Below are 23,733 nucleotides of genomic sequence, written 5' to 3' on the forward strand. Positions count from 1 at the left end.
ACTGAGCCTTGAGGTGCTCCTGTTTTTCATGATGAGGCAGAAAAAGAGGCGCCCACGAGTGAGATAAGGAGCAGTCAGAAAGGAATGAAGAGAACTAGAGAAAGGTTATAATGACAGGATTCCTGTTCTAGAACCAGAGATACTAAATGATCTCTGTATAAAATATTTTATTCTTAACACAGCTAGAAGAGAGGCTGTACAGAGTAATGGTTAAAGGAGAGGCCCTAAAACTGTTCTTCTGGGATCAAATCTTAGCTCCTCCACTTGATGGCTGTGTTACATTTAAATTATTTAAACCTCTCTGTGCTTCAGTTTCATCTGTAATGAGAGAGGATAAATGGGCCCTAGTTCACTCACCTGTTGTGAGGATTAAATGAGTTAACTAAATAATTCATTCAAAATGCTTTGGGAGGGTACCTGGTTTGCAATAACACTCATTTGATATTTCTATAATGATGTTACCTCTTCTTATATATGCAGTTATCCCTAGCAGAAGGATTACTGAACAAGCATCATATAAAATGGACCTTTAACATCTCCAGAGTTGAAATGCAGCTTATACTCAAAGATCACATGAAGCAGTCAGCAGTACTTTCTAATTCTGCAAAGCCCTGTCAGCCTTCTTGAAACTTAGTACAGTGTTTTAGATCTAGAAAGATATTTATCTGCTGATACATGCTAAAGGATTCCTCCTGAAAAAACAAGACTTCCTGCAACAGGGCATCTCCCCTCCATTCATGTAGGCATAACCATCTTCCCAAAGCCCAGTTCAAGTCCTGCCTCATTTGTTAAAGCCTTCTTCAACCATATGCCAATTTAAAATGACCTCTCTGAACTCCCTGATCAATACTTGTAATTATACCATCCAACTGATGCTTAACATGATCACTTGTTATTTCAACACATATTTCAGTAGACAGTACTGAAATCCACATTCACTGCCTGGCAATCTGCTAGGCACTGGGAATAAAGAGGCTCATAAAATAAGGTTTCTATCATTAGCGTTTCTACTCTAGTCGAGAAGACAGAGAGTTAGCCAATCACCGGAACACCACAGTGCTTTGAACACAATATACATTTTGTATGACAGAAGAGGCAGCCAGTAGTCACCTAGAGGACTCAGCACAGGTGACTATCTTTGATTTACCTTTGAAAGGTAAGGTACAGTCAGTCAGCCAGGCTGTGTGTGTATATTAAGGTGCAGAGAGAGTAAGAAATGAAGGGAAGAATATTTAAGTCAGAATTAAATACAGTATGTGTGCAGTCCAACTGTGGAGCCAAGTCTTGTAAACAGTGTATGGAAGGGACCTGGCCTTCTATTTTTTGAAACCCGCTCCTCCACTTCCCAATCTAAGGGAGTACAGAGCACTTAGTAGATACTAAGTGAATATATTTGTTTTATGAATAAGTAGATTTGATTAATTGTATCCAAAAGGAATAATTTGTTGTTGTTGTTTTTGGGCAATGTGTTGAGAAACATTCAGTTAATGTGAAAGAAAAAAAAAAAGAAGTAAAAAGAGCACACTCCATGGTTACTTATGAAGAACAAAACTTTCTAAAGATTCACTTATAGTAAGTCTAATTGATGAAATATTATGCAGCCATTAAAATGATGTAAAAATTTGGTAATGGCATTGGTAATAGGCTTAAGATACGACAGCAGTACATACAGCTGCAAGGACTGTGCTTCAGCACTGCAGCTACACGTCACTGAGTACCTGCAAGGCGGTAGCTGGGCTTGAGATGTGCTGTGAATGTACAATACACACTGGATTTAGATGGTTTAGAATAAAAATGGAGTGTAAAATATTAATAATTAAAAATACTGATTACATACCAATCAGTATTTTAGAATTACAGGAAAACTACTATTAAAATTAGTTTGCCTATTCCTTTTTACCTTTTTGCAATGTGGCTGCCAGAAAATGTTTAAGTTTCTGTATATGCAGCTCAGACTATATTTCAGTGCTGATATAGATGATATGATCTCAACTGTATAAGTAACACATAGCAAACTAACTTAACAGTGGTTTCCCTCCCTGGATTGTAGGGCTATTGTTTGCCCGTCATTTGTGTATTTTTACATTTTCCAAATTTTATTCATTGATAATCAAAAAGAACGATGAGAGAGAAACAAGGCACAAATAAAAACAGAAAAAAAAAAATCTCTATTTGGTTCAAAGACTTGGCTGCTGGAGGGTGAGAAAAGCAGCCCGGGATACCCAAATGACTTCTCACTGACGGAGGGTTAGCACACAAAGGATGTTGGCCAGCTGTTCTCCATCCTGACTGGAGACAGAGAAAAGCGGAAATGGGTGTTAACCGCAGAAGGGGGCCTGTAAGTTAAATATAGGGAAGAATTTCCTGAAGTGAGGGTGTTTAAATTCTGGAATGAGTTACAGAAGAAGCCTGGTCCCCCGAAGTCTTTTAAAATACTACAGATACCCATATGCCTTGTGTATTCCTGTCTAGAGGCAATGAGATAACTTGTCAAGGTTCCGTCTGAAATAGCTGTCTTAAGAGTAAATAACTCCAATAAAACTTTCTTTTTCATTTATTTTTGACCAGCCTTCACTTTTCATATTAAGGATGCCAGCCAGTAAGGAGTACTTTGAGAGGCACGCCCCTCTGATATGGCTACCTTAAGTAGTACTCTTGAGACTTCAAAGACAATGTCATTTGATCTAAATTTAAAAACCAGAGTCAGCTAGACGACATGGTTTTTAAGTCCCTTGGGTCACGTGCCAGAGACTAGTTCTGAATTCAGCATGAGCAAATGATGGAGGGAAGGAGAGAAGATAGATCTGCTTTTAAAAAATAAGGCGTAAAAAAACGTTAATACAGGATAGGGTCTCATTTTCACAGGTGGATGGTTTGGCTTAAAAGCTGAACTATTATATCACTACCCTCTGTTTTTTTTTTTTTTACCCTCTGGTTTTAAAGAAAGATGGGTTCCAAAATTTTCATTATTTTCAATTGACTGAAAAAGCCCATTTTCTTAAAATGTGTCAAAGTTCTTACTTTCTTAATCATTTGTTCACTAAAAAAACTGTTCAACTTGATTCTATTTATAAAAAAGAACAGAGAACTAGATCAGAAACAGGTGAGCAGAAACACTATCCAGAGATTTAACCAATGAAGTGATACGACCTTACGTAAATCCACTAGTTGCTTCTCCCAAAGTCACATCATTAAACGCTGGAAGGAATCAGAAGTATTCCAGCGAGCTGCAGAGTAGCCAAGGATATGTCTCCTCAGTATTCTAGCATCACTAAGGTCACGGAAATTGAGGCAGCCTCAATAAAAATGGCACGCCTGGTCCTACAACATCAAGGAAGTCAGTGCGAGGTTGAGCACCATCACGTGGAACGCAGTCCCCTGAAGCCAGGGCTCAGGCTGTGAGTCCCACGTGACAGTGAGACTGAACAATGCAGGAGAGTATTTTTGTAAGTCTTGTTCTTCAAAATATTTAATTTGTCTTATCTACTCATTCAGATTATAAACTAAACAACTGTCAACTAAGCAAAAGCAGGGCAAATCTCACACTTTTGAATTTTCTTTCGTCTTTTGAATAGTGCTGTATGCAGAGGAGACCCTTAATGAATTGTTGAATGTATGAATAATGCTTATGATATTTTGTATAGTCCTTTTTAGTTTATAAACCACTTGGACAGACATTATCTCATTTGTTCCATATAATGATGCTTGGGAAATAGGGCTGCTGCCATTAACTCCACTGAAAAAACTGATACTCAAAAAATTTATGAAAATTAAATGACAGAGCTGAAGCTGGAGCGTACATTTTCTGATTCCCAAATCCAGTGCTCCTTCCACTGTATTGTGAAGCTTTACAGTCAGTAAAAATTGAACTTAGAATAAAACATTTCATGTATAAATCAGGACAGATGGTTCTGAAAACCTGCTTTTATCATCTCTTTTTCTGAAAGAAAGAAAATGAAATTTAAGGCAGGCAAACACGGTGGACAGACATGTTTTAAGCCAGCTCACTGTCCCCTTAGCTTTCTCGTTTCTTAACCAATGGGGTTGAAACACATCACCATTTTTGTTTCTTTTCGTCTTAAAGTTCTAAATTCTAACCAAGTTTCATGACTCTTACCAGGTTCCTATCATAAGCAACAAAGAGTGTCTTCCTGTCCAATTCTGCAGTGTATTTTTCTAGTACTCTGGATTTGACTTTGATGGGCTTCCCTGGGGAAGGTAATAATAGGTGTTAGAAATTCAGTGGCAGAGAGAGAGAGGAGGGCTGGGGAAACGCAGAGAAGGAAAAGAATGACCACTAACTAGTAAGAGGCAGCCTGGCATGACAGAAAGAGCATGCAACCAGGAGGCAGACAACTGGTGTGGCCGCCCCAGTTCCATTACTTACTGTCATGTGATCATGGCAAGTCACTTCATATTTCTAAGTACTCTGATATGTAAGATAGTGATCATCATCCTTGCCCTGCCTCTTTCACAGGGTTGTTATAAACTTAAATAAAAACACGGTAAATTCTGCAAAAAAGAAACTTTCATTGTACATAACTTCTAACTATAGCTGAGAGTTAACCTAAGAAAATAAGTAACCAAAAAAGTAAGTAGGCCACTAGAATTGTGAGGTACTTTCCTTTAAGTTCAGAGGAAGGTCGTATTAAGTACTTGGGGAAAAGTAGAAGGGAAATGGTGAATATTCTGTATCACTAATGTACAAATAAGCATGAGCCATTATTAAAAAATGTGATCAAGAACCATGTTCTATACCTGTTTGTAAGGAGATGACTGTAGATATTTTTTTATGACTGTAGATTTTAAAGGAAAGATAAAATACCTATAATAAAGGATGGATTTAATTTTTAAAAAAGACAACTACGATTTCATTTACCCATGATACAGTTATAATACTACTTACCATTTGTTACTATTATGTGCCAGGAAGTATGCTAAGTACTTAATCTTTATATCAACTTTATCAGGAAGGCACTATAATTTCCATTTTACAGATACTTTTAAGCAGAGAGTTTAAACTTGCCTGAAGCCACAGAGATAGTGAGTGGTAGAGCTACTATTCAAACCCAAAGTCTTCATATGCTCCTTAGAACTGGGCAACTGCTTCCCACTCTGGCCTGCCCTGTAATCTTCACATGCCCCAGTCCTCCTTATGCCCCAGGTCCACTAAATGCCATCTCCTTAGTGAAGGCTTGTCCAGGCCTCACCTACACCCCTCACCTTACACTGGGGAGTAAATGACATCCTTAAGAATGTTCCAGATACCTTCTCCACCTTCCTTCAGTACTTCATACTTTCTGTTGTCTATCACATCTTGTTCCAATTTCAGTGCCTGCTCATCGCTGCTCAGAAGCTGGTGGGTAAGGCTTGGTGGAGAGTGAACCTAAGGCACCAGGGGAGGGCCTGCTTCTCTGCCTGCTGAGTGAGTGAATGAAGTAGGATGTGAGCTGGACCTTGAAGTGAAAGCAACGTTTGGAGAGAGCAAAGCAGGCAATTCTAGGTGGTGGGAACTTGTCTGAGAAAAGAACCGAGGTCAGAAATGAGGGGGGCCTGTCTAGGGGTCGGTTCAGCTGGGGTGAGAGACAGTGGAGAGATGTCACTGAGGACTGTCCCCAGGGCCTGGATGCAGGAGCCCCTCACACAGTCTGTTCACAGCAGCACAGCACAGACTCCCTTCCTCTCAGCGCTAAACATCTCATCTCAGTGGCGGCCGTCAAACAGTGGCTCGCATGGCAGGGAAGTGGTCAGGCTTCCCTGACCGTAATTCAGCATTGGCTGTGCATGAGCATGTCAAATGGAATCCTGGACCACTTTCTAGTTAGTAGTAAAAGAGAGGAAAAATGGGATGTTTAAGTGGCATGGTGGTGGCTTTTAACCAAACTATTCAAGAGGACAACCTCTGAGCTGAAATTCTGCTTTTCCAATTTGTGTTGTTTGGCAGTCACAACAAGGTTAGTGATTCAAGGATGAGAAAATGGAGACTTCTTTTGGAAAGGATCAGCATAAAGTACTGGGAACTGTGCCCCAGGTAACTTGTGTTCTTGAGAAAAGGGATAGTTCTATGATTCGTCAGGTAACATCAATATGTTAGATAAGAATTCTGTTCTGTCACGTGACAGAAAAGAAAAATCACACTGTCTTTTCTTTAAGAAACAAAACAAACTGTCACACAACTCTGAAGCTTACCATAAGGAGGAATTCAGTGACTGCACTGATCGTCAGCCAGTTTGAAATTCTGGACACTGAAAGAACACACAGCAATCTACTTCCACCGGGACCAGTCTGTGAATGGTAACCGCAGCACAGAGGATGGAAGTGTTTTCTTTTTCAAAAGATGTAAGAGGCTCCCTTAGGGGCGTTGAGTTTTTTTACCCTTTGCCCTAAGGAGCACAGGCTGGGGAGGTAATTCCTCAGTTCACAGCTGCTCTCGGAAATTCTCAGGTTTCCCCTGGGGCTGAAGTGTTTGTTCCAGCTTTGTTTAGGTTTGGAACCTCCGGGCTGCCTTTCCACAGCAGTCTTTCCTGAGTTCGTATGTGGCAGACCTTTTGCGCTACTTTGCATCTGTCTCAGCGGCCCGTTTTTCATTACGGCACCAAGAAGTGGTGTCTACTATTCATTGAGTGTTAATGTGCTTGGCACAGCTGGCATAAAGGGGCACTATACAGATGTGGGCACTGGGGGCTTAATGGGTTTACCATGTCAGTGCCAGGAGACCTGGACTCCAATCTTACTGCCACAGGCTTGTGGAGCAGCCGTGCTTGGAAAGTCATTGAATTTATCTGAACCTCAGAAATGGAGAGTTGCTGGAAATGGTTATGTTTTAGGAGGGAAAAGACAGACAGGGTGCAGTGAGGAAACACTTCTATGTAAGCATTTTGGGTAAACTGTCTAAAGAGATTGCAGAAGAAAGGGATCTAATTTCTAAAGTTCCAGTAACTGGTTATGGTTTTGTTTCTCACTTAAAATATTTACTTCCCTCCGCCTAATTTTGTATTTTCTGTTCTGTATTGTTTTCTTGAAAGGGTTCCCTAATTATATAAGCTCAATGCGCCACAAAACCTAGATCCTCTGTGTTTCTGAAATGAATCTGCACACTAGCCAAGTGGTCTATTCTTCACCAGTAAAGCTGCTGTGCCTTTTCTAAAGCTGTTCCCGCTATTTGAGGGTGTGGGTATGGATGGAGGTAGGAGAGACAGAAGAGGGGGAGCACATACTTGACAGCGTGTGACTCGAGGAGCCAGTATAAGGACCATATGTGAGAGCAAGGGGAGAGGCGGGGGTAGGAAAGAGCTTGGATTTTACTCTAGCCGCTGGAGCTAGGGAGTGATTAAGATACAGCTAAAATTTAAAAAGATCATGCTGGCTACTGTGAAGAATGAACAGAGATGGGACATGAATGAACCCAGCGAGACAGACTGGACTACTGTAGTGCCTGGGTGAGAGCAGGCGGTGGCTTGGGCTGGGGTGGTAGCAGCGGAGATGGTGGAAAGAACAGCTGGTGGGCAGAGATCACAGCATTTTTGCCGATGAACTAGACTGGATCAGGGAGGAGTGAGAAAAGAAGGAAGAATGCTCCTCTGGTTTGAGCGACTGGGCAGACAGTGTGTCATCTGTTGGCTGAGGAAGGCTAGTGAAGGACAGTTTTAAATGCTGAGGCTGAGGTGCCTGTGACACTCCAAGGCGAGGTTTCAAGCAGCTCTCTGACTACAGAGCTCACAGGAGAGGCTGACACTGAACAACGCGAGGAGGCATAGCAGGCAGATGGCTTTCAAGCGGGGCATGAGGCCACATGAGAGGAAAGCAGAGAGAAAAGGAGAGGAGCCCTTCGGGCAGAGCTGTGCAGTTCTCCATACTTACTGATCAAAAAAAGGAGGCGAACAGGAAAAACAGGCAGAAAAGAGCAGCTGAGAGGAGGAAAACCAGGGGACGACAGTGCTAGAAGCCAAGAAAGGAAGACGCATCAAGAAGGCAGGAACGGCCAGCAAGGCCAAACGTCACTAAATACAGACGAGGCTAAGGATGAAAAAGTGACCGCCAGGTTTGGCAACATTTGAGTTTTAGGCATCTACCTAGATAAGAGGAATTCCAGTACCCTGAGAGAACTGGAAATCACACTGGAGTGATTTAAGGAGGAACTGGAAAAAACAGAACATAAGTAGACCCATAATCATCATAAAAATTAAATTAATAGCTAAAAACTTCTTCTTTCCCCCTCAAAAAATGAAAACCACTAGGTTTTCAGACCTTCATGATAGAGAATTCCTGCTGTACATGAACTCTTCCAGAGAATGGAAAAGGAGAGTAGAAAAGAAGGCAGAAAGAGCCTCAGTTTATTTTACGAGGCTGTTATAATCCTGTTACCAAAATCAGACAAAGATTATTGTATACATAGGCTAGCCTCATTTCAGTTTACAAAAGTAGATATTCTAAAAATATTAGCAAATCATGGACTCTAATCAAAATGATATAAAAGAACTTATTTACAAAACAGAAAGACTCACAGATTTCAAAAACAAACTTATGGTTATCAAAGGGGAAATGTGGAACAGAGTGATAAATTAGGGGCTTGGGATTAACATTCACACTACTATAAATAAAACATAGCCAACAAGGAGCTACTGCATTGCACAAGGAACTCTATTCAATATTCTGTAATAATCTATATGTGAAAAGAATGTGAAAAAGAAGGACTACATGAAAAAGAATATATATATATATGTATGTATGTATGTATGTATGACTGAATCACTTTCCTGTAAAGCAGAAATTAATACATGGTAAATCAACTAAACTTCAATAAAGTAAATTAAAAAAAATTAGCAAATGAAATCCAATACTATACAAAAAATAATACATCACAATCAAGTAGAGTATATCCCAGGTGGCAAAGATGGTTTAACAACAGAAAATATGTTTAGTTATTAACACAGTAAAGAAGCATAAATATAGTATTATCTCAATAAACGTAATAAGCATTTTATAAAATTCAAAATGCACACGTTCATAATTTCAAGAAAAACAACTCTTAGCTGGGAATAGAAAGAAACTTCCTTTTGCTAATAAAGAATATCTATCCAAACCTGTAATAGAATACTTAATGGTGAAAAGAAGCATCCTCTTTAAAGTCAGGAATAAGACTGCTGCTATTATATTACTGTATCATTAATATCCACTATTGTTGCTCCTCTGCCATAGAACATAAGAGAACAAAAAGTAATAAAAATTGTAAAAAGAGGAAGAAATAACACCATCATTCGAAAAAATGATTGTATACACAGAAAAACTCAAAAGAATCTAAGATAAACTATTGTAATTAATGTTTAGTAAGGTTGCTGGATACATTCTCCAAAATACAAAATCAGTGGTGTTCCTTTATACTAGACACAAAGAAGTTGGATGCTGTAATAAAAAATTTATAACAGCAACCAAAAGGGTAAGCTACCAAGGACTAAGTATATAATAAAAGATGTGTAAGGCCTTTATGAAGAAAGCTTTAACACTTTGCCGGGGTATGTTTAAAAAAAAAAAACAAAACATATAAAGAGATACCATGTTCACAGAAAGACTCAATATCATAAAGCTGTCAAATCACTCAAATACAATTCATAAATCAAGAAAAGCCGAAAGAGATTCGAAGAAGGACCACAAGTAGGAGCCTCACCAGACCAGATATCAAGAAAGTTGGGGAAATCTTCCTTTCCCCTTGCTTTGAAGGAATATGATTTAAGAGTAACACTCTTGGCCTCTCTCCATCCTCCCACTTACTTGCTCTTAGGGGAAGAGGGCCTTTTTGGATTGGTGACTTTACAGGGAAAGATAAAACCTGGGTATTCCTGGCTTAGCCCCATCTGGGTTTCTGCAGGACTCACCGGACAGTATAGTTAAGGGCTGGTTGCTGGCGGAGAAGCCTGGGGTTCTCCAGTTCACATCCTGATTGCAAGAGTTGGTTTAATTTTGAGTGATGTCTTTGCAAGCACTTTTATAATAGATCTAAAGCTGCATTTTCCAAGTGGCTTTATCAGTAATAAAACTGACATTTTGATTTCTGTTAGTCTGCCTCGTATCTCCTCTCTCAAGTGGTTCCAAATGTTAGGAGGAAGAGAGATGCTCAAACCTCAGTAAGACTTATAGAAATTATACCTTATATTAATTAAAAAATATGGTACTAGCCTATAGACAGACTGTAAAACAATGAAACAGAATAAGGAACCTGGAAACGGATCCATGTGTAAGTTAACTTGATTTATGAAACAGACTGATTATCAACAGTGGATAAAAGATAAAGACTCTTCAATAAATGATACTGAGACAATCTGCCGTCTGTACTGAGCAAGATTTATTTTAGTTGGTTGATCAGGTGGTGCAGTGAGGTGCCTCTCTTTTTGATTATTTTAATTTTACCATTTGTGTTATAAAACCTTTCGTGATTTATGTACCTTGTTTCCAACTAGATCACAAATCCCTTGAAGGTAGGGCTTGAGCCTCATACTTACTGTTACCTCAGAGTACCCATCACGGACTGAGCACTGACAGTGTTAAATACATGCTTGCTAGCTCACTGTTAAAGTAACAGTGGGGATTTCCCAGTGGCCCAGGGGTTAAGACTCTGTGCTCCCAACGCAGGGGGTACAGCTTTGATCCCTGGTTGGGGAACTGAGCTTCCACACGCCACATGATGTGGCGAAAAAATTAAAAAGTTACAATAATAATAATGGTGATAAAATAATTATTATTTTACATTAAAACTTAGTTCCTAGCCTTCATTCCTCAGGGTATACAGGTCTGTGTCAACACTAACTTTTTACAATGATTTTGATATTCTGAGTAGAGTTCTTTAAACAATTGTGTATTTGCTTAACAGGAGTCTTATCTAAAGTCAGACATCCATATTTTTGAAGATCATGAGACAAAAATAAAAAAACCAAGTGACAGTAAATCACAGATGTCACTTTATTATCCTCATGGCCTATCCTGCTGGCACAGAAGAAAATGAGACTATTCTTGTACTTTCCTCCTCACAAATTATTTTTCCACCTACCATGTCATTTCATCCTCACCACAAACCAGTGAGATGAGCAGGGATTACAGATGAGAAAATTACATTTTAGAGAGGTAGGAGTTTAAATTTAGATAGCAAATCAGAAAATTAAAGTAACAAGGTTACATGGATAATGTATTTACCTGAGGTTTTTAAAAACAGGTTGTGACATTGTACAGGAGGCAGGGATCAAGACCATCCCCAAGAAAAAGAAATGCAAAAAGGCAAAGGAGGCCTTACAAAGAGCTGTGAATAGAAGAGAAGTGAAAGGCAAAGGAGAAAAGGAAAGATATACCCATTTGAATGCAGAGTTCCAAAGAATAGCAAGGAGAGATAACAAAGTCTTCCTAAGTGATCAATGCAAAGAAAGAGAAGAAAACAATAGAATGGGAAAGACTAGAGATCTCTTCAAGAAAATTAGAGGTACCAAGGGAACATTTCATGCAAAGATGGGCTCAATAAAGGACAGAAATGGTATGGACCTAAAGAAGCAGAATATACTAAGAAGAGGTGGCAAGAATACACAGAAGAGCTATACAAAAAAGATCTTCATGACTCAGATAATCACAGTGGAGTGATCACCAACCTAGAGCCAGACACCCTGGAATGTGAAGTCAAGAGGGCCTTAGGAAGCATGACTACGAACAAAGCTAGTGGAGGTGATGGAATTCCAGTTGAGCTATTTCAAATCCTAAAAGATGATGCTGTGAAAGTGCTGCACTCAATATGCCAGCAAATTTGGAAAACTCAGCAGTGGCCATAGGACTAGAAAAGGCCAGTTTTCATTTCAATCCCAAAGAAAGGCAATGTCAAAAAATGCTCAAACTACCACACAATTGCACTCATCTCATACGCTAGCAAAGTAACGCTCAAAATTCTCCAAGCCAGACTTCAACAGTATGTGAACTGTGAACTTCCAGATGTTCAAGCCGGATTTAGAAAAGGCAGAGAAACCAGAGATCAAATTGCCAACCTCTGCTGGATCATCAGAAAAGCAAGATAGTTCCAAAAAAGATAAATCTACTTCTGCTTTATTGACTACGCCAAAGCCTTTGACTGTGTGGATCACAATAAACTGGAAAATTCTGAAAGAGATGGAAATACCAGACCACCTGACCCGCCTCTTGAGAAATCTGTATGCAGGTCAGGAAGCAACAGTTACAACTGGACACGAAACAACAGACTGGTTCCCAATTGGGAAAGGACTATGTTAAGGCTATATATTGTCACCCTTCTTATTTAACTTCTATGCAGAGTACATCATGAGAAACGCTGGGCTGGAGGAAGCACAAGCTGGAATCAAGATTGCCAGGAGAAATATCAATAACCTCAGATATGCAGATGACACCACCCTATGGCAGAAAGCAAAGAAGAACTAAACAGCCTCTTGATGAAAGTGAAAGAGGAAAGTGAAAAAGTTGGCTTAAAATTCAACATTCAGAAAACTAAGATCATGGCATCTGGTCCCATCACTTCATGGCAAATAGATGGGGACATAGTGGAAACAGTGACAGACTTTTATTTTTGGGGGCTTCAAAATGACTGCAGATGGTGACTGCAGCCATGAAATTCAAAGATGCTTGCTCCTTGGAAGAAAAGTTATGACCAACTTAGACAGCATATTAAAAAGCAGAGACATTACTTTGCTGACAAAGGTCCGTCTAGTCAAAGCTATGGTTTTTCCAGGAGTAATGAATGGATGTGAGAGTTGGACTATAAAGAAAGCTGAGTGCCAAAGAATTGATGCTTTTGAACTGTGGTCTTGGAGAAGACTCTTGGGAGTCCCTTGGATTGCAAGGAGATCCAACCAGTCCATTTTAAAGGAAATCAGTCCTGAAAATTCTTTGGAAGGACTGATGGTGAAGCTGAAACTCCAACACTTTGGCCACCGGATGTGAAAAACTGACTCATTTGAAAAGACCCTGATGCTGGGAAAGATTGAAGGCAGGAGGAGAAGGGGACAACACAGGATGAGATGGTTGGATGGCATCACTGACTCAATGGACATGAGTTTGGATAAACTCTGGGAATTGGCGATGGACAGGGAGGCCTGGTGTGCTGCAGTCCATGGGGTTGCAAAGAGTCGGACACGACTGAGCGACTGAAGTGAACACTGTGATAAATGTTGAACAATTTGCCATGAATGATGGAATCTCTAAACTTAAAACAACAACAAAATTCACATAGCAAATGAGAAAAAGATCTGGGACTCAGAAGCCAGTGCTCCTTAGAACAAACCATGCTGTTCTCAGCTGTCTAACTCTAAAGGCCTGATCTGAATGCACATAATTTTGTAAGTTATTGCCTATCATCCAAGGGTTCGAATTACTAAATGACTAGAGCCAACAGCTTTCCTTTTATTCATGTCAAGTTAATTATCTAATGTATTCTGTGCATCAGATGGTCCCTTTCCCCTTGTCTTTTGAAGAGGGTCATGTCCATCCTGACAAAGCACTTTAGGCAGCAGCTTGCCCTTAGGTTACAACAGCACTGACATCACATGTGAGAAGCGTTCCAGGACGTCTGTTTCTCCTGCTCTCAGACTACATCCTGACAGCCTGACCTATTCCTTGTGTGCTTTCTTCCCTTTATTCTCAACCACTGATCCTGATGTTTTTTTACTGTCCTTTGCTTGTTCTTCGGAAAGTCCTGGGGGTTCCAAGTCCCCCATTTACAAATCACATGGCTGTCCTCCAGGTTCTGCCTCAACCATGCATTCAAGAATTCCTCACCCAGCCAACCTTCCCATGTCTAAACAATACCTCCGTGAACCCACCCCCCTCCCCTGGGTGCTTCACCCTCTTAACCAGACTGGAGCTTAGACTTATGCAAGTATGATGGCTGCCTTTTTTTTTTTCTTCAGGTATCTCATTACAGAAGAAAACCCAGAAGGCAGGTGTGGAGCAGAAGTCAGGCAAGTTCCTCCGGATCACTATCCACATTGCAGTTTCTGGGTATGGCAGAGAAAGGTACTTACCACCTGACCATTAGTCCGTGCTCCATGAAGTTTTTCAGGTTAGGAAGAGTTTGCCTCAAGTCTGGAGTCCCTAGTCCATGTTGATATCTTAGCTGCAAAGATGGAAAGACAGAATTAAATTCTGCCAGATACTAGGCAATGCTTCCCAAACATGACCCACTAAAGAAGTCGTCCCCCTCCACCCCGCTTTAAACTCTAATGAGGAAATGTGACTGTATGATCCCAACACCATCTCAACCACACTTTCTGGATGGTGTTTAAAGGTAGTCTGCTCACTTCCTGCTCCCTTGTCTCCTAAAGTGAGAGAAGACTAAGAATGACCAACTATATGGAATCAGGACTATTTCCAAGACCCCTGTAGAGTTTGCTAACATCAACCTCAGGCACGCACACCATAAAACCAGTGTTTCTTTTTAGGTACTGAAGGCGGGGATCACACACCGGGCACGTTCGGCCCTTCTTTCCCTGACTCTTCCCTTTGTAGAATCAAGAATAAGGTTCATGTTGTATGTGTCTCTGATGCCCAAGTATCTGACACAGTGCTAGTGCTCATTTCATGCTTATTAAACAAACAGAGAACAAGTCGTTTTTGACTGAGGCTGTGCTTTATGTTATTTCTCTTGTGCTTTTAGCTTTCCTTTTTCTCTAGGACCAGAGAACAGAGTTGCTATGGCCTGTGGCTAAGATCTGCTCTTAGTTTTACTTATTTCTGCTAGAGGCTGATTTTCTACAATTCAGTGCCCTTCTAAGTGTCTTGGGTAACCTACTAAATGGTTTTCATCTGTCTGTTCCTGCCTCCTCTCCCTCTGTCTCTAAGACTATTTGCTTCCTCACTAAGCATAATATAGATCCGAGGTCAAGTATAATGTGCATATTCACACACACACACACATGATGTCAAATACACAGTACGTGTACAGCCCTGTAGAAATGTATTTTTCAAATGACATACTATATATGAAGAAAGGACTTTGTAAACTGCATACTGATGTACATATATGAAGGGTCATCTTCCTTAAAGTTTTGCTTTTCCAGCACCTAATTTAAAAGTGGCTAAGTTAAACTTTAAATATTTTCCTCTTAAAAAAAAATAAAACTACTATCAACAAAAAATCAAAGTAACTTTTCTTTTGTTTGTATCTAGTACTCAATTGACTTTTCACTTAAGTGGGAGTGAGTGACATTTAACAAAGAGTTCACTCTCACTACACTGAACTTGCAAAGAAAACCCCCAAACCTAATCCTAAAGAAACCTAGTCTCTTTAATGGTTGGAACATACGCATAAAATAAGGAGGAAGAAATACAGAATGTTAAAGCTAAAAGGTATCTTGTTAACCCTTTTCTTGTGCAGATGGGAAAACTGATGCCCAGAAAGAGGAAGGAATTTCTCCAGAGCCACACGTTTCAATGGCAAAGATATTATTAGTCAGAGCCGCCTTTTCACAATCATGCTACTCGACTAGCTACCCCAAAGTCTGAGAGGAAAATTGGTTAGAAAAAAACAAAACCCCAAACCTTGAGAAGACAAAGGGAAAATATTCTTTTCCTTTTCCAAATCTAGCTTGGTGACCTAAATCACCTCCTGAGATTTGCTGACCTTGAATTATAAGATCTCCTCCATATTATATGACATCATTTCTTATATTAATATAAAAGCATTTTTTCCATTCACTGATAAAAGCAAAATGGCTGACATCCCAATATGACATTCCTGAATTCATTGTTTCAATAAAAAAGTGAAATTGTTTACACATGGCATGGAAATTTCACCTGTGATTCATACTGAAAAATATTAAGTATCAAAAAAGTAAAACCACCCCACACTAAAATAACACTAAGCTATGTGTCCCTGAGCCAGTATGCAGTCAACTGCCTGCCCCGGGCTCAACAGTGGAAGGTGGGTGTTGAATTCTTTTCAGAGACCACAATGAAAATTTCTCTCCAAGTCTGATTTCGACTAAAAAAGGAAAATGTGGGAATTTCAAGCCTCCACCCAAATCTTAACTCCTCATTTGCTGCCTAGCATTATTTTTATCATAGAATCTTGGGATATCAATCACAGCTTTAAAAAGATTATGGAGACTTTTTCCATCCTCCATTTTTTCATAAGTGAAGAAACTAAGACTCAGTAATAGGACAAGTGTCCTGCCCAAGGTCTCAGAGCTGATAAGGGACAAAGCCAAGGCTAGAACCTCTCAGTAACAACTCTGAACCCTTTGTCATGTCACCCTTTCAGTCTTCAACATATAGAACTAAAATAGAAATTCCCACATAGTACATATATGTTGTTCAGTCGCCAAGTCATGTCTGTCTCTTTGCAACCCCATGAACTGTAGCATGCCAGGCTTCCCTGTCCTCTTTCTCCCCGAGCTTGCTCAAACTCATGTTCATTGAGTCAGTGATGGCATCCAACCATCTCATCCTCTGTCGCTCCCTTCTCCTCTTGCCCTCAATCTTTCCCAGCATCAGGGTCTCTTCCAGTGAGTTGGCTCTTTGCATCAGGTGGCCAAAGTCTGTGTGTGTGTATGTAAAAAATTTAAAACAAAGTACATATAATGTTTTAAGTCTAAACTACTAAAAGGCTTATAATGAAAAAGCAACAGTTCTTTGCTCTTCAGTAGTGACCACTTTTGGTTGTTTTTTCCTTTACCTTCATATTTCTAAATACACTTATACTAATATTTCTTATTCCATCCCTCTCATTTAGACATCATCTACTATGTTCCTATTATGCAAAATGAGAATTTAGCCCTTTTATTACTCTTTTCTTAATACATTTTATCTCCTTACTGGTAATTACCTACTTTTTATTAAAGAATATGAGGATTTAACTGTCCACTCTCTCAAATACACTTTTCCTCATTCTCTCAAGATATTCAATTATTTTGGAATGTAACATTTTTTGTTAAATCAATATTTAGTGTTTACCTTACACCTACAAAAATACTGTTCACTGCTAAGCCATATAATATACTATTCCTTTTTTGCCTTATGTTTGTTTTTCCTGAAATGATAATTGCCATTTACCCTACTTGTTAAGTACCCATGTACCTATCACTAGATTCTCCCCCAATTAGGACAAAACCTTAAATCCTTCCAATCTGGTTAAAAAGACATCATATAACAACCTATCAAGCCCATACCCCATCCCTTGGAGATTATTTCCTGCAGTACCTTCTGTCTGCTCCAATCTGAACAGTTTGTTCTCTAGGCTGGTTCTCTTTTTACCTATTTAGAACTTTCTTTCACCATCATCCTAGAAATTCTGTTTACAGTCACCCCTCTATATCCCAAAGGGACTGGTTCCAGGAGACCCTGAAGATACACCAAACACTGCAAATGTTCAAGTCCCTCATCTAAAATGGTGTTGTATGTATAGTGAACATTCAACCCTCCATAACCCATACCCAGGTTTTATGTCAGTGGATACAGAGGGCTGACTGTAATTGTGTTGAGGCTGCTGTTTCCAAGATCTCATCACTTGTTCTTTGATTTACTGCCTCATTTTGGTGGAGCATATTCTATAATAGAGAATATATATATTCTCTAGAATATAATAACCTAGTTAGCATATTAAAAAGCAGAGACATAAATCTGCTGACAAAGGTCCGTTTAGTCAAAGCTATGGTTTTTCCAGTAGTCATGTATGGATGCAAGAGTTGGACTATAAAGAAAGCTAAGTGTGAAGAATTGATGTTTTTGAACTGTGGTGTTGGAGAAGACTCTTGGGAGTCCCCTGGACTCATGTGAAAAGACCCTGATGCTGGGAAAGATTGAGGGCAGGAGGAAAAGGGGATGACAGAGGACGAGATGGTTGGATGACATCACTGACTCAATGGACATGGGTTTGGGTGGACTCTGGGGGTTGGTGATGGACTGGGAGGCCTGGCGTGCTGCAGTTCATGGGGTCGCAAAGAGTCGGTCACGACTGAGTGACTGAACTGAACTGGACTGCAAGGAGATGAAACCAGTCAATCCCAAAGGAAATCAGTTCTGAATGTTCATTGGAAGGACTGATGCTGAAGCTGAAACTCCAACACTTTGGCCACCTGATGTGAAGAACTGACTCATTGGAAAATACCCTGATGCTGGGAAGGATTGAAGGCAGGAGGAGGAGGGGACAACAGAGGATGAGATAGTTGGATGGCATCACCAACTCGATGGACATGAGTTTGAGCAAGCTCCAGGAGTTAGTGATGGACAGGGAAGCCTGGTGTGCTGCAGTCCATGGGCTTGCAAACAGTGGGGCACGACTGAGCTACCGAACTAAACTAATTCTGTAATGGCTTTCTGGAAAAGGGCCACATGAGAGGTATCTTTTTTAATACTTTGAATATTTAAAAATATCTTTAATTCCATTCTCGTACTTGAATGATAGTTTGCTTGGGTATAAAATTCAAGGCTGTAATGATTTTTCCTTTGGAATGTTGTTTCACTGTCATTTAATTTTGCATATAGCAATTGAGAAATCTGATAACATTCTGATTCCTGACCCATGTGTATGAAGTGATTCTTCTCTCTTTAGGATTTTATTCTTTAATGCCAGTATTCAGAAATTTTACAATCATAAGTTTTTGTTTGGGTCTTTTATCATTTACTGTTTTGGTCTGGATTTAGTGAGTCCTTTGTTTTTATTTCCTTCCAGCTTTATTGAGATATAATTGACATACAATTCTGTATAAGTTAAAGGTGTGCAGCATAGTGATTTGACTTATATACATCATGAAATGAATACCACAGTAAGTTTAGAGAACATCCATCATCTCATATAGACACAAAATTAAAGAAAAAAAATTATCTTTTCCTTGTAATGGGAACTCTTAAAATTTACTCTCTTAACTTTCATATATAACATACAGCAGTGTTAATATATTAATCGTAGTATACAATACATCCCTAGTAGTTATTTGTCTTATAACTGGAAGTTTGTATCTTTTGACCACTTTCATCCAATCCACTCCCACCACCACAATTCCTCCCACCTCTACTAACCAGAAATCTGATCTCTCTTTCCATGAGTTTATTTTTGAAGTAAAACTGACCTAAAACACTATGTTAGTTCCTGGTACAAAACAGTGATTCGATTATTTCCATACATTACAAAATGATCACCACAATAAATATAGCTACCATCTGTCACCATACAGAGATATTACATTATTATTGACTATATTTCCCACACTGTACATTTCATCCCTGTGGCTCATCTGTTTGGTAATTGAAAGTTTGTATGTGAAGAAGGCTGAGCACCGAAGAATTGATGCTTTTGAACTGTGGTGTTGGAGAAGACTCTTGAGAGTCCCTTGGACTGTAAGGAGATCCAACCAGTCCATTCTAAAGGAGATCAGCCCTGGGATTTCTTTGAAAGGAATGATGCTAAAGCTGAAACTCCAGTACTTTGGCCGCCTCATGAGAAGAGTTGACTCATTGGAAAAGACTCTGATGCTGGGAGGGATTGGGGGCAAGAGGAGAAGGGGACGACAGAGGATGAGATGGCTGGATGGCATCACTGACTCGATGGACATGAGTCTGAGTGAACTCCAGGAGTTGGTGATGGACAGGGAGGCCTGGCGTGCTGCGATTCATGGGGTCGCAAAGAGTCGGACACGACTGAGCGACTGATCTGATCTGATCTGATCTGATCTCTTAATTACCCTCACCTATTTCACTCATCCCCCACTTACTGACCTTCCTTTGGCAACCTCCTGTTTGTAGCTATGAGTCTTATTTCTGTTTTGTTATGCTTGTTCATTTGTTTTGTTTTTTAGATTGCATGTATAAGTGAAATCATATAGCATCTGTCTTTCTCTGATTTATTTCACTTTATAGCATAACATTCTCTAGGTCTATCCATGTTGTTGCAAATGGCAGGATTTTGTTCTCTTTTATGGTTGAATAATGTTCCAGTGTATGTGTGTGCACGCACATGTATGCACCACATCATCTTCATCCATTCATCTACTGATGGGCACTTAGGTTGCTTCCATATTATGGGTATCATGAATAATGCAGCAATAGGGGTGTATTTGTCTTTTCAAATTAGTGTTTTTGGTTTCTTTGGAAAAATACCAACAGTGCACAAGTGTTCCCTTTTTTCCACATTCTTGTCAACACTTGTTATTTTTTGTCTTTTTCCTAACAGTCATTCTGACAGATGTGAGGTTGCTGTAGTTTTGTTTTGCATTTCCCTGGTGATTAATGATGTTGAGCATCTTTTCATATGTCCATTGGTCATCTCTGTGTGTTCTTTGGAAAAATGTCTATTCAGGTCCTCTGTCCATTTTTTAATTGGGTTGGCTGTTTTTTTGATGTTGAGTTGCCTGAGTTCTTTATATTTTGGATATTAACTCCTTTTCAGATATATCACTTACAAATATCTTCTCCTATTCAGTAGGTAGTCTTTTCATTTTGTTCATGGTTTCCTTTGTTGTGCAAAATATTTTCAGTCTGATATAGTCCCATTTGTTTACTTTGCTTTTGTTTTCCTTGCTAGTGAGTCCTTTCAATATGAAAACTCTTATCCTCTAATTTTGATTGTTTTCTATTATTGTTGTTATTTTTATTTTCTGTCTCCTCTATCTTCATTTTCTGTTACTTTTGGATTTTTTTCTTTTTTGTTTTTGTTTCAGCCTTAAAATAAAATTACAGGCTTTCTTTAATGTCTGGTAATCTTTGGTTGTCAATTTTTCTTTATGAATGAAACTTTAAAGTGCTAATCAGATAGTCTGTACATTGGCAGGACTTGCTGAGGATTGGAGGATGCACCCCTACGTTCATTGCTGCGTTATTCACAATAGCCACAATATGGAAGCAAGCTAGTGCCTATCAGTAGATAAATGGGTAAAAAAAGAGGTGGGGTATACATATGCATGCACATACTGAGCCATAAAAGAGAACGAAATCCTGCTATTTGCAACAACATGGATAGACCTAGAGGGTACTATGCTAAGTGAAATAGGTTACTCTGGAGTTCTATGGCTTGAACTACATTGCTTCTTGAAGGGTTTAGGTTTTGGTTTTCTCCATTCTGCCTACTCACAGTTTATCATTTATCTGCTTGTGATTTTCTAAAATGCTATCGATTCTATGACCTGCTCTTGTCTCTTCTGTTCTTTTCATCTTTGTGTGCTTACAATTTTAAATTATTTTGTCTTTATTAGTAGCATTTCTTTAGGGCCTGACATAAATGAGTATATTTAATTTTTTTATCATGAAGTCCCCTATATATATAATAGTTTTCCAATATTGGCTATTGGAACTCACCTCTCTGAGAGAGACTCTCTTTCCTGTCACTAAGTCTCCCTCTAGGCATCCTCCATCTATCTATTCTATCCACTCTGAAAGAGCCAACACCAGTTCTATTTCCTGTAGGTAGCTCTCTGATTATCCCAAGGTAAGGGGGCATTTTACCCCTCTGCCAAATCCCTTCCTACACCACCTTTCCATCTGCTGTCTTTGGAAAGCCTAAACTAAATGAATATATACTTAATACATATTTGTTAGTAAGTTAAAATTAATGCTGTATGGGAGGAAATGAGAGGCATCATGACACACTGGAATGAGCTTAGATACAGAAGATTTGGGTTTGAATACCAGTGGTGTCACTTACTAGTAGTTTGACTTCAGCTAGGGCTACTCAAATAATTGTCAAACTACCTTTTTTGGTAGCCATGGAATCCTTTATTCACATGAAATATTATATAGAAGCCCAAGTGTAAAACAAATAGGAGATTGTGGGCAATTGTGGAGGAGTAGAGTTAGAACCAAAGAGGCATTCCCATCTGGAGTTTAAACCCCACTGGACTAGATTATCTCCAAGAGACTTTCAAAGTTCTGACTCCACTTTAAAATGCTCTAAAAGTTATAGGTTTGAACCAGGCATCTATACATTTAAAATATGGCTAGGGTAGTGCACCTTCACCAGGTGAATGATGAGGAACACTGGTCCACTCAGCCCCATTTCTGGTTTTGCTCACTTCTGATATGTCAGAAGTCAAAGCTGGATAAGAGGGTGTCAAACCTTCATGTGTTCACTGAGGCGTAAGGCTGATGGAAGAGTCTACAAAGATACACTTCTGGACACCTTAAGGGAAGTGTCTAAAAATGGAGGGAGTAAAATGGGGTCCAGCCTAATGTCCTACTATATCAGGTAGAGATGACCCACTATTAAAATGTAAATGTAAATGAAAATGTAAATACTTCAGGAAAGGAACAAACCTACATTTTTATTAAGTGATTCTTTAACAAGTTAACTCCCTGTTAAGGTATTAGTAAAAGCAAGAGGTTAAAGAAGGAGTGAGGCCAGGGAAGAAAGACTAAGGGTACAGAAAGGAGAGGAAGGACTACAAATCAGTTCTGTCTCTGACTGACCGGCTGCGCCCATGTCTACTTCTCACCATATAATGTATGTAACCTGGAACAAGTGCAGAACCTGTCTGTGCCTCTTCTATAAAACAGGACCAAAATGTTTGTCTCATAAAATTGTTGTAAGAGTTCAATCAGGACTTTTATATAGAATGGACACTCCTGAGGCCTGGTTTTTAGAGACTGTTCATTAAAACTTTCGAGAGTCTAGTGAGAAGGGATTGTTAAGTAAAAAATGCCAAGTGATACCATGTACGGCATGACATCAGTCTTTGAAAAATATATCTCTGCTTACATAAACAGAGAAAAAGATCCTGAAGAATAAAGTTCTAACAGAAGTTTTCCTTGAGTGCTAGGAAAATGTGGTTAATCATTGTTGACTTTTCTCTATTTTCTGTTTCTTTTATAAATATATAGTCCTTTTGTTATATTTTCTGTTCTCTAAAATACGGCATCATAAAATAATATGGATATATAGGGCTAGTTTTCTTTCTGCTCAATTTTGTTGTGAACTTAAACTGTTTTGAAAAATAAAGGCTATTTAAAAACAACAACAAGGGCCTAGAACACTCAGCTCAAGGATTCAGATTTATCTTCCTTGACAGCACTAAGAGTCTACTACAGGGTTTTAGGCAGGAAAGTGAACTAGGAGGCAGCTGTGAAGGACAGATTTAAAGACTACAGTATTCTTTTTGTGTGAGAAATCTTACGTCAACATTCCATCAAAATCTGCCCTTACGAACTACTATCAATAAATACCACACTTTCCTAAAAGGAGCTCCCTCTGTTCTCAATTCTGATTGGGGAAGGCAGATGCCAAGAAACCCAGGCAAATAAAATGTTGCTTTGGGTCTGTCTAACTGCTTCAAATTAGTCTCTGAAATAAACACCTTTTGTAACAACTTCCTACTGCACCACCACCCAAAGAGTCTAAGCAGTTGTAAGTGGAATTTTGGTTTCAATTAGCTTGAATTTCAGCTTCACTCTGATTGGCTTACGATTCCATGGGAGCTGTTAAATTTCTGCGCAACTCTATGGTAGGCTAGTAGGTGAAAACTACACGCAGATGACAAATTAGATGGGAAGTGAGGAGAAGCAATGTTGCAGCGGTTTCCCTGGGAAAATGAACAAATACTATGGTCTACTAGCAAAAGAAAATCCTTATACTAAAACAACAAGGAGAAGGGGGCAACAGAGGAGGAGATGGTTGGATGGCTTCACAGACTCAATGGACATGACTTTGAGCAAAGTCCAGAAGATAGTGAAGGACAGGAAAGCCTTGTGTGTTGCAGTCCATGGGATCGAAAAGAGTAAGACATGACTGAGCAACTAAACAACAATCACCACCAC

At 39.3% G+C, this 23,733-nt stretch overlaps 1 protein-coding gene across 3 annotated transcripts in view; it reads right to left on the reverse strand.

Moving 5' to 3' along the window:
* Positions 1 to 23,733, reverse strand: part of UVRAG (UV radiation resistance associated) — a 332,821-nt gene that overhangs the window by 14,673 nt on the left and 294,415 nt on the right. For all 3 annotated transcript variants that reach the window (XM_070383686.1, XM_005902497.2, XM_070383687.1), the window contains one exon: positions 14,019 to 14,110. In XM_070383686.1, coding sequence (XP_070239787.1) covers positions 14,019 to 14,110 — 92 coding nt within the window. The remainder of the gene's footprint in view (positions 1 to 14,018; positions 14,111 to 23,733) is intronic.

Source organism: Bos mutus, chromosome 15 (genome assembly GCF_027580195.1).
Source record: "Bos mutus isolate GX-2022 chromosome 15, NWIPB_WYAK_1.1, whole genome shotgun sequence".
Classification (NCBI taxonomy): domain Eukaryota; kingdom Metazoa; phylum Chordata; class Mammalia; order Artiodactyla; family Bovidae; genus Bos; species Bos mutus.